At 35.4% G+C, this 12,618-nt stretch overlaps 1 protein-coding gene across 8 annotated transcripts in view; it reads left to right on the top strand.

The window, feature by feature from the left end:
* Nucleotides 1-12,618, top strand: part of LOC106072235 (FH1/FH2 domain-containing protein 3-like) — a 187,610-nt gene that overhangs the window by 101,546 nt on the left and 73,446 nt on the right. The window contains exon 1 of one of the 8 annotated variants that reach the window (XM_056036675.1): nucleotides 1,741-1,875. The exons of the other annotated variants lie outside the window; for them this stretch is intronic. Within the exon in view, the coding sequence (XP_055892650.1) occupies nucleotides 1,870-1,875 (6 nt within the window). The 5' untranslated portion in view covers nucleotides 1,741-1,869. Of the gene's footprint in view, nucleotides 1-1,740; nucleotides 1,876-12,618 lie in introns of those variants that run through there. 8 annotated transcript variants of the gene reach the window in all.

The following is a 12,618-nucleotide window of genomic DNA, read 5'->3' as shown; positions in this document are numbered from 1 at the left end:
AATTAATAATAAGAATGACTTATAGTCAAACCATATCTTGTTTTAGAAGACTGAAATCGAGTTTTATAAATATAAGTATATTGTATAAGCTCATTTTTCTTTTTTTATATATTTAGTATGCATATTTAAGTAAAAAAGAAAAGGTTTTTTTTAGACTTTTGAGTTTGTGGCGGGTAAGGTCATGGGTTGACACAGTAAATTCATAGCTTCATTTTAAAAATTACAAGCCCACTACAAGCTGATACTTCTTAACCACAAAAGTGTTGTCAACCGTAAGATTGAAAGTATTGTCGGTAAAAAAGGTTTTAAAAAGTCTATATTTTACAAAAACGAAAAATTTTGCTGACCCGTCGACATTTTTTATATTTTTCGTTTCTTATTGTATTGTGTGGAACCCCTCTCATGTGGAGCCCCCCCCCCCCCCCAGAGGCTGTAGACACTCCTGCTCTCTCTTAAATCCGGCCCTGCCAACCGAGTTTAATATAGAAGATTAAGATATTTAGATCCACACGTAGGCAGCCTGAGAGAGATGTTTCTCTCCAATTGACCGCTGCTCGTCAGTAAAGGGGATACAACTCTTTGATCTAATCAACTCATTTGCAGCTTATCTCCGCTTTCTGTTCGCCTCTCTAAACACTTCTTCCTTCCAAGACTTTAGAGAGTACGTACTGTTTGCTTATACAAGTTGGCATGTCCAGGTGCAGTCAAGAGAGAGAGAGAGAGAGAGAGAGAGGATATATTATGAGAAATAAGGTGTAGCAAAGAAATTTAGGACAAATACTACAATTAGAGGAATACGACGATAGAGCATATAAAAACATAGAATCAGTCAATCGAACCACGATCTAAAAGACAAACAACGAACAAATTAGAAAAAACAAAAAAGCAAACAACTTTATTTATATATATATATATTAAAATTAAACCTTGTAAAAGGGAAAGAGCTGCACAATTATCTCTTAATACTGCAAGATTTATTTCTTTTTTCGTATATAAAGCAAAATGTATTAATTACCACTAATTAATTAATTAATTGGTAATTAATTGTTTAATGTTTAATGTTTTTTTTCGACAATGAAGAGTTGCACAAAGTTTCAACTTGATCCGGGAATGAGAATTGGAGGAAATAACAACTATAAGATTTGTACCAGACAGACAGAAAGACAGACAGAAGGAGTGAGTTAATAAAACTTAATTAAAAGACTAAGCAGCCATACTGATCAAGGTAGAATGATAGATGGACGGATTGAAATACAAATATACGAACTCTTAAGCCTTAGTTAATCAAATAATGAATATATATATATATATATATATATATATATACAGTGCTTTTTATGACGGTATGCGCCGGTACGGCGTACAGGCATCTTTTTAAATTTTGTCATGGCGAATATCATTGGTGTTGTATTTTAACGTTTATTATCAATTTATTAGTAGTTGAAAGTTAGGTAATCCATCGCTGAGTACCGGAACCTACTTTTTTGTACAATGTAATAATGTATAAGAGAGTCAGATAAAGACAGTTAGACAGAGAAATAGAATAAGGTTTTGCTACTTTAGAAAAAATTTGCCAAGATTCACTCCTTACCCTTCCCCCCTTTCTAGAATTTTGTGTTTACGTTCTTAAAGTTCTCTCTCGCCCTTCTCTCCCTTACATTCAGAGGAGTGCCAGGCACAGCTCGACTAATCAACCCTAAAAAAAAAAAAAAGAACTCACCTGAAACGAGCAGACTTATGTGTACTTTTTTTATACAACTTATAAACAAACACACATTTAAAAAATTGACAATTTTATTTCTCTTTCTGGACTAATAAATTCTAATCACATTCTCTAGTCCGCTTAGTGCTGGCTATTTCCAAAGACTTATGCAGGTAAATAACACACGTTCATTTGAAGACCGAGTTGGTTTTGTTTTAGGGTTGTTGACCACTGGTAGTTTCTTTTTGTATTCTTGACCATTTGCGGTATAATGGTTTTAGTGTTGTATATCACTGGTTTTGTTGTTGTTATGATTTAGATATTTTAGATAATTTTATTATACCGGTAATACCATTATGTACTAAACTATCGGTATTGTTTATTCTAGACGACTTGAATTTTTTATTTAATGTTCTATCTGTTCATTTTGAATTATTGGTGTCTTCTAGATAAGTGGTTTTGTCGCTGTTGTTATTCTTATACCATGTACTATTGCAATAGTATTCTTTAAAAAAAGATATTTCTACTCCTGGATGTATTGGAGGAGTGCACTGGTTGGTACATATTTTCAGAAGTTATATCTGATGTCCAAGGTATGCCGGAAATGTTCATTATGATACGAAATTAAACAACAGAATTCCATTTGACGAAATAAAACACTTCAGTAGAAATCAAAAGATTGTGTAGTGTTAACATAAAATAGTACTAAATTTTAATATGACGTTTAATTCAACATGAAGCTTAAAACTTAGTGATTGACAGACTCTGGTGTAAGCTATGAAGTAAATAGGTTTTTAAATAGACACACCTCAAACAAGAAATAAAGTAAAGCTTTTAATTTCTAATTATCTCCCTTTCTTTCTCCAATCTTTTGTTTAAAAATCTGAATGTTCTGGAAAGCAATATGTTAGTAAAGACATCTTGCGACACTGTATTACAGAAAAGCTGCAGATGTGTTTATAACATACAATAACTTCACATATACATTGTTATAACTTTGTGACTTTGAATGGGTTTCATAGAATTTATTGAGACGTCTCTCTAGTGTATAAATAATATATTCACAGTTCAACGTGGATGCATGAGTAATGGCTTTTAAAAACAAACTTGAAAATAAAAACTGCATGTTTACTTGAGAAACCAGATTTCTAGTTTTATTGACCAAGTTACTACAATTTTTTTTTTGTAAGAGGGAATATTTCCATAGACAAGCTAAAAGCAGTGGCGTAGCTAGGGTGAGAGGGAGGGACAAATGTGAAAATCCCCCTCGGGCACCCACATGAGGGGGGACCCCAAAGGAATGCCCAAAATGTGTTTTTACATTAAATATTTTACCATTATCTCATGTCATGATGTCGAATGTAAAAATGCAGGTGCCTCTAAAAAGGTCAAGCCCTAGGGCCCCAAAATTCATAGCTACACGACTGGTAGAAAATAATCATATATCAATGCAGAGAACTAATTGAATGGAAGAGATGAGGGTTATATGGATGTACAATAAATGTAAACATCAGAAATGTTAACTGTGTACCTTCGAATATGACCACTGACACAAAGTGTGTTGCCACAACTATCTTGACAAAGTCCTAGGAATAAACATCGTTCTAGCTACTGTAGCACCCTAATGATGCTATTGTTTTTATTGTTCTTGTTTGTTTTTGTTTTGTTTCTTTATTTGTATTTCTCACCTGCACCTGAGCTTTGACCAGACGATTTATTTGATAGGTCTCTTTCACTCCCTCTGGGCACATTGTTAACTACGTCCTGAGGTAACTAGGGTAAACAATCTGCACGCTTCTTTTGTCATGGCGTCTGTTGTCTTGGCAATACTGCATACACCGAGTTCACATATGGAGGTTATTGAGCAATCAAAGTTCACCGCTTGTATGGTGTGTAACCGTAATACCTAGATATTGGTCAAAGTTCACATCCTGTATGCTAGGAAATCCTAAGGCACTGTCGTCGATGAATGCAAAAATTATTTTTTTAAATGCTTTTTCATTGTTTGTCTATACCTATTAAAAATTTAATTACATAAATGATCCCAAACTAATTGATACAACTATACTTAATATATTTTTTTTTGTTAAAGTATTTTTTAAAATATTTTCATGTTTTACCTTTAAATATTGTTTAAGACATGTCTGTTTCTCTCTCGCGCTCTTTCTTTCTTGTTTCTCTCTTTCTCTTTCTCTCTCCCTCTCTCTCTCTTTATTTCGTATTCATTTTAATTTTTCTGAAACCAAATCTTTAAGAAGACTTTTTTTTGTACATGAACGTAACATTCAGTTTCCAGCGTCCAGTGACATCAAATATTTTGACCGTAAGTCAGGTCATTGATTTCAAAGTCTGGCATAACCTTTTCTTCTTTTATAGCCAACGAAAGCAGTTTTAACCTTACGTGAAAAACCACGGCAATGCTGGATCAATGTTTCTAGCCAAATTATAAAGTTTAAGATTTGAAAAACAAGTACGATAAAGTATAGGCGTTGTCCTGAATTTTTTAGAGCAGTAGAGGGCAGGGACCCCAGCGACTTTTAATGGGGAAGGAGTTGAATCTCCTGGGTAGCGATCAAAGAATTTGGTGACTGTAGATGAACCTCTTGTCCGGCTATGACCATGAGAATTTGGTGATTGTAGTTTTGCTTCATTTTTTATTGGAGGGATTTATCCTTCTTACCCACCACCCTCACCCCGGTTATGCCCATGATTTTGGTGACTGTAGATTTGCTTGAGTTTTTTTTTTATTATTGGAGGTAAGGTCAAGGTTAACCTCACAATAGGCTACAATAATGGCAACGTGTTGATGGGAAGTTTATTTTTATTTCTGGGTGGGGATTGAACCCTGAAAACACTCACCACCTGGCTACACCCATGCTAAGAAGACTTAGAGATTTTGTTTTGTTCAGTAGATTTCTTTAAACAGCCGGCAAAACGTGTCGATTCTTTCCCTAATAGACAGGCCAACACAAAAGGTTGTAAACACATTCTCCGTGCCATGTTTTCTCTAAAAGAAAAACAACTAACCATCATAAGTAATAACGTGATGGACACAAAAGAGTGTCGTCTGGAACCTGTTCCACTAATTATTTCACTCACATCTTGCTCTGTCTTACTGTTCCACTAATTGCTTTATTCTTGATTCCTAACCAGCTCTGTCTTACTGTAGCATGCTCATACTACGCACTTAAATTCAAGTCAGTTTGAACTTTAAATGAAGGAAGTAATTCTGTGATGTTATTTTATAGCTTAATTTCTGATAAAGAAGATCAATCAAAATTTCAGTTTTACCTCGACATAAATTTCAACCAATAGCTGTTGGTGTTACATGTGTGAGCAGGTCAGGAGGCGCTCGAGTGGAGACCTTTTCTCTGCTCAACATTAAATTTTATACAGTAGGCAGATGTTAGCGCTACTGGGTGGGCTCAGTCTGTGACACCTCAGTCTACGACCAAGGGGCTAGAGTCACCTAAGTAACCAGACATACTAAACTATACTAAATGAAAGCACAAACGAAACTTTAGTTTAGGATAAATAAACAAAACGAAACTTTATTAACATACAAAAAAATAAATCAATAATAAAATATAATATACACACTAACCACTACAACTAATACTAACCCCCCTTTACACCACTAAAAACACCAACAAACTGATCAAACCAACTATCTAACACAAACAGATCAAACCAACTATCTAACACAAACAGATCAAACCAACTATCTAACACAAACAGATCAAACCAACTATCTAACACAAACAGATCAAACCAACTATCTAACACAAACAGATCAAACCAACTATCTAACACAAACAGATCAAACCAACTATCTAACACAAACAGATCAAACCAACTATCTAACACAAACAGATCAAACCAACTATCTAACACAAACTGATCAAACCAACTATCTAACACAAACAGATCAAACCAACTATCTAACACAAACAGATCAAACCAACTATCTAACACAAACAGATCAAACCAACTATCTAACACAAACAGATCAAACCAACTATCTAACACAAACTGATCAAACCAACTATCTAACACAAACAGATCAAACAAACTATCTAACACAAACAGATCAAACCAACTATCTAACATAAACTGATCAAACCAACTATCTAACACAAACAGATCAAACCAACTATCTAACACAAACAGATCAAACCAACTATCTAACACAAACAGATTAAACCAACTATCTAACACAAACAGATCAAACCAACTATCTAACACAAACAGATCAAACCAACTATCTAACACAAACTGATCGAACCAACTATCTAACACAAACTGATCAAACCAACTATCTAACACAAACAGATCAAACCAACTATCTAACACAAACAGATCAAACCAACTATCTAACACAAACTGATCAAACCAACTATCTAACACAAACAGATCAAACCAACTATCTAACACAAACTGATCAAACCAACTATCTAACACAAACTGATCGAACCAACTATCTAACACAAACAGATCAAACCAACTATCTAACACAAACTGATCGAACCAACTATCTAACACAATCAGATCAAACCAACTATCTAACACAAACTGATCAAACCAACTATCTAACACAAACTGATCAAACCAACTATCTAACACAAACAGATCAAACCAACTATCTAACACAAACAGATCAAACCAACTATCTAACTAAACCACTACCACTACTACTCGCTAGACCTAGATCTACACAAACACACTACAATAAACTAGTCTAGATCTACAATATCCTACTACTACAACCAACCCATAACACTAAAACAAGAACACCTTAGTCTTAGTACCTTACTATTAGTATTCACTAAGAACAGAAACAGACTATAACTAAGCCACTAAGGCAACACTACAGACACAAAATAAATCTAGATCTACAGCAGAGTGATAGCAGTTATAGCACAGCAGAGTAATAGCAGCATGTAGTTCAGCAGTTCTATTCAGCAGTTAAAACAGCAGTAATAACCAACCTACATAACAATAGGGGGAAGTACACATAATAAATTTGGCACTAGCCTATAAAAATAAAATACACAAAAATAGCTCTGGGAGCGCAAGCTCACACATGAGTTCAGTGCTTTTTTTTTTTTTTTTGTACAAAGAAATAGGTGCCGGTACTCAGTGATAGATGGCCTAACTTTTAACTACTAATAAATTAATAATAGACGTTAAAATACAAGAAAAGTGATACTTTTTCCCAACATTGAAAATGGTGCCGGTACGTCGTACCGGTGCGTACCGTCACAAAAAAACAACAACAACAAAAAACACTGCATTTGTTTACACTTTCAGTAAATTGTAAACAATGGAGAAACTCTCTCTTCATGCACCTCACACCTCTCACGTTTAGGTAAGTCTTGGTGAGCAATAGTGAAGCCGTGAAGACTGTACTCTCTTGGAATCAAATCTTCTAGACAATCTGACAAATTGAAACCTATTTCAACACTAAAAAGAAGTTGTGTAAATACTATAATGACAATGTACTGCTAATGTTCGTGTAAATAGTCAGTTGCGGATATTAAAACACTTTCAGTCTATATCAAGGACATCATTCAAGAGAGGTTTTCTATATTAGTTCTGTTGTAGTTTCCACTAGAGGTAGATTTACTAGACCAGATGTATCTATATCGTTATTTGTAGACTAATTAGTTCTACCTCCAATTAAAAGATTCCAGCACTAGGGTCGTGGCGTCACTCATAAAGCCATGACGTATCCTCATACTACGTACTTTTTTACTATTTCCTCCCACCCACGACTCTATTCTATCCACTACTCAATATTTGTGTTTATTGGTTGAGTCACTTGTAATAGGAAACAATATATAATCTCCCCTTTCTGATGCATTACAGGTGAGTAACTCTGTTAGATAGAATGTAAAAGAAAATTTCGTTAAAAAAAAATGAGTTGTCAGCTGTGCTAACTCCTGACTCACTCTAAAGCCTACCAACAAACGAAGTTTGATTTTTTCTTTCTTTAAATACAGAATTTCTTAGACAAGGGTAGCACTTTCATTTTGTTTTTCTCAGCGAGAGAACAAACTACTAAATACAACAGCAACAAAGTAAGTTTAGTGAAGGAAATCAAAACAGCATTGGCACAGAAACCGCGGAAAAAAATTATATATGTGTGTGTGTGTACATAATTAATCTTTATTACATTCTGACCCTTTCGGAAGACGTTTATTGTGCCTTTGAATAGGTTCTTCCTGGAATTAGTGGAAATCTTGTAGACTCCCCGCCCTTGCTAGCAAGGGGGTCTGGGGGAGCTCGCAGTGCTCCCCCAGTGCGGGGCGATGCCCCGCCGCCGAGCACTATTTCTGGTATTGAAAGCCAAAAAAATGCATATTCTGAGGTATCTACAGTGCATTATCTTGCTATTAAAAAGTAATGTGCTATTCTTACTGACTTAGACCCTCTCTCGCCGTTCGGCGCATTTTCCGGCAAGCTGTTTCCGCAACTCTTATTATGCGTAATTTATTTTGTTGGAGAACATGTTCTGCAAAACCTCATGCGACGCTCTCGCACAACCTTACTAAGGGTTCGACTCCCAGTTTGCCATATGATTTCCTTGATTTAGACCCGATCTCTATAACTGACTCCGAAAATCTGTCTTAGCCATCTTTGTTGAGCCACATTTAGTGTTTTTCAATTTCGGCAGATGATTATTCACACTTTATTAATGGAGCCCAGCCACTGAGAAATGTGTAACCTCTCTTGACTACGTTCTTGAAATTACATGCCTGCATTTTGATTAGATTTTATATCGATAAGGAAAGTTTTAATGTCAAAATCATCTGTTGAGGGGTTTTAAATAAAAAATCTCCGGAGTTTGTTTTTTTTAATTCAAAACCCCATTTAGCTACGGTCATAGAATTTGGTGACTGTAGTTTGCTTTAAAATAATATTGAAGAGAGAGGTTTTCAACTCAAAACGCTCTGTATGGGGAATTTTAAACTCAAAACCATCTGAAAGGGTTTTTAATTTTTTAAAAAGCCATCTGGAGGAGGGGGATTTAAACTCAAAACCCCTCATTAGCTTAGCTACGCTCAAAGAATTTTAGTGTGTAATTTGCTTCTTTTATATTGAAGAGGTATTTTTTAGCATCAAAACCCTCTGAAGGGGGATTTAAACTCAAACCCCCCTTTGACTACGCTCAAAACCCCTTTGGCTACGCTCATAGAAATTTGAGTGTGTAATTTGCTTTTTTTTTATATTGAGAGTTTATCGTAATTTTTGGAGGCGGTTTTAAAGTCGAAATCTTCCTTAGCTGTTTTCTTGCAATTTGGGATTGTCGTTTGCATTTTTTTTAGTTTTGTTGATAGAAGAGGGGGATTTAACTGCAAAATCCCTGGTAGGGGATTTTAAACTCTAAACACATGTAGGGGGTTTTAAACTCAAAACCCCTGGTAGGGGTTTTTAAACTCAAAACCCCTGGTAGGGGGTTTTAAACTCAAAACCCCTGGTAGAGGGCTTTAAACTCAAAACCCCTTCGGCTGTGCTGTGGTAAGTGATGATTTAGTATTAAAATCTCACCTAAAATAAACAAAATGAAAGCAAAAAATCAGTCACTGAATTCCGTTCCCCCTCCCTTCGGGGTGGGGGGGGGGGGGAAGATTTCATTTCGGGGGTGGGGTTTGAACCCCCAACCCCCCCCCCCCCCGGCTACGCCCATGACATCTGTTAATAACATAACTTAAAAAGTAAAAAAAAAAAATAGGTGCATTAACAATACAATTTTTGGAAACGTCACTAAATGTGTGTTTAATTATATACACCGTCCACGTGTGTATTAGCCTAGAGTCTCATCTGGAGGTTTTACATAACGAAAAATTCTACTTCTAAAAAGATCTGACATTTGTTTGAAATGTGGCTTACCTTTAATTTCCTTGATATTAATGAACAGAAAGTATCATTTGGAACGCAGCTTAAAGGTTCTTATATTTAGAGTTTTTGTCTTACCTTTTCTTGAAAGTTGCTGGCTCTGTTTAATCTTCTTATATAAACAATTTATTTACAATTATTAAAACATAAAAAAAAAACATTGAATTTATTTAGTTTAGAAATCTGGCCAACCTGAAGTTCGACATTCTGTAAAGTGCAAGCTGGCATTTATGTTTAATTATGTTTTTAATGGGCTAGATGGGCGTTGCTGGTGTCAAAATGACATAACGCTGTAAAGGAAGTACAATTGTATTTACTAACTAATATTTAGAAATCTATTGATCAAAAAGATGTTAATACTTATTGTTAAAATATGTATAATTTGATAAAGAGTTGCCTATGTGGAGGACGATCCAAGAATTGCGAGGTGTTTCCGGTGTACAGAACACTTCTTGTAGCAGCAAACTTCGAAGTAGCTAGTAGCAAAATGTCGGTTTTATTATTTACTTGGGAACAGTGATCGTTCAATATGGCGTCCTTAACTTTGTTGATTGAATTTGGAACGATGTTTAAATTCTATACATGTCTCCCCCCTCTTTTTTTCTGTTTAAATTTTCTTACGTTTGTCTTGAGGTTCCACTACATTTCGTCATATTGCCTTCTTCTTTTCTTTGTCACACTCTGTGCTTAAAGAGCGTCAATGGAATCTTATAAATCATAGTGTGAAAATCTCCACTTACAACATATAGTTATAGGGTATATAGTTTCGGTGTATGTACATTCTTGGACAATTCACACGGAGTATTAACATGAATGTCCGTTCTACATTTGGTTACTGCTATTTCTTTTAAATGCACAAAAATTCAAAAGATACTTATCAATATAATTGAGAATCACTGAAGATTTATAACTTGCCCTAAAACTAAGTTTATTCGCACAATTCCGCCAGAGCTATTGGTGTAAAGAAAGTTGAATTGGTTTCACATGAACAAGACTTTGATTGATCTCTTTGTACACTCGGGAAGAGCGATTGTGTAGATTGTAGATGGCATGTGTTCGGTACTGCAAGGAAGTACTCAAGAAGTTTGTTGTAAGTGTGGTGGCAGGAAAATCAGTAATTGAAAAAAAGAAGTGGAAGAATGCCTGAATGACATTGATGAACTGCGAAATGCCAGACTCTGAATTGCTTGCTGCAACTTTCTACCCAGACTTGTGTTTTTAATACCTAAACCTTTGAGAAGGTAACGTGTCAGAAGTTAATTGTGTACGTGTGGTTGTTGAGTTGATATGAACAGAGAATAAAGCAGACTCCTGAAGTTTTTACACCAAACGTTTTGCTTTGCACTGTAGATCTACTTTCTACCTGGAAGTCAGATGTGCACTAAGATAAGAACTCACTATCCTTTGAAGAACCGTTATTTTGACAACCTTCATGCATAGTCTGCAATAACGAGTAGCGCAACTGACAATGTTTACAATGATTAGAAAAGATTCGGATCGCGTTAAAAATGAGTGTCGGACCTAAGGCATCCCAACCTCAATGTTTGTTAGGTAAGAAATGATAATTTATTCTCCCCTAAACTCATCCTCTGGGGTTTTATTAGAATTAAAGAACATTTTAGAAATCTATCAAAAGGGGAGATCACCGATTAGTAAAGGACAGACGTTACTTCAAAAAAAAAAAAAAGAAGATAATTAAGTCCTAAGCATTTCATGTGTCAATCTAGTCATACATGTTAATCAATGACTTAAACTCTGCTAAGTCGTTGGTTTTCCCGGCTGATTTAGGCAACCCATTCCATTCCATTCTCTAATGGCATTAGGGAAGAAAGAAGTGCTTGTACGAATGTGTTCTGGCGTATGGAATAAGAAATGTGCCTCTTTCTTTGTATCTTTCTGAGTACTTCATTAGGTTTTGTTTGGTTAATAGCCACGTAGTTTTTCTACTGTTTGTCGTGCAAAAGGGTTAATAGCCACGTAGGTTTCTACTGTTTGTGGATGCGAAAATGTTAATATCCACGTAGTTTTCTACTGTTTTTGGGTGCAAAAGGGTTAATAGCCACGTAGGTTTCTGCTGTTTGTGGGTGCAAAAGGGTTAATAGCCACGTAGGTTTCTACTGTTTGTGGGTGCAAAAGGGTTAATAGTCACGTAGTTTTCTACTGTCTGTGGATGCGAAAAGGTTAATATCCACGTGGAAAGATAATTAGTGGTATTGTAGAACAAATACCTATAACCTAGTGTATAGAACCTTCGCTAGAATACTAAAACACCCTTGGGCAAACAAATGACTTCTGCTGACTGGAAATCCCGCTTCTTCGAGATGATGGAAAGCTGGAGTGAATGAGGATAAGTTGAACACCTGAACAGGTAGGCAGGCGTAACACAAATGTACCTTGTGCTCAGAATGGCAAGGAAATGTGAGTGGTTAAATAGTGTTTTGTTTCTTAAAAATACTTCTTGTAGTTTTTTAAATATGCAATTGTCTTTTTTTCATTAGATATTAGTGTTTATCTTAACCTAAATTGTAAAGTGACGAAACGTACAAGATTAGTTTGATAGGTTTTAGTGAAAACATTTGGATCAATGCCGAGTTTTAATGTGGCTTCATGATTACCTTTTTAACAAAATAATCAAATCCCTCAAATTAAATTCAATTACGTTTAGCAATCTCTCAAGGTGGGCACTCATTTGTCTAATCCGTTAATCCTTTTTTAGCCAATGATCAATTGCCGCTCGCTAATTGCCTTTGTTTTCAATCCAACCAGTTCTAAGCCGGTCAAATTAGTTTGCCCGCTTCAATTTACTTTGTAAGATTCCCTATTTATTGCAGATATGACACTTGTATATACATGATATGTGCTAGCTTACTCTTTTAACATTTTGTTTTTCCAACGAACTGATCTATATATTTCAGACTTCCGTCCTTACTAATGTCTAACAATACCTCAGTCTCAGCAGACGTGATAGTTGACATGATGCAATCACACAATAATTGGCCGAATAGAGCTGAACGCCT

Source organism: Biomphalaria glabrata, chromosome 7 (genome assembly GCF_947242115.1).
Source record: "Biomphalaria glabrata chromosome 7, xgBioGlab47.1, whole genome shotgun sequence".
NCBI classification, from domain to species: Eukaryota; Metazoa; Mollusca; class Gastropoda; family Planorbidae; genus Biomphalaria; species Biomphalaria glabrata.
This window is presented reverse-complemented; position numbering and strand designations above follow the sequence as displayed.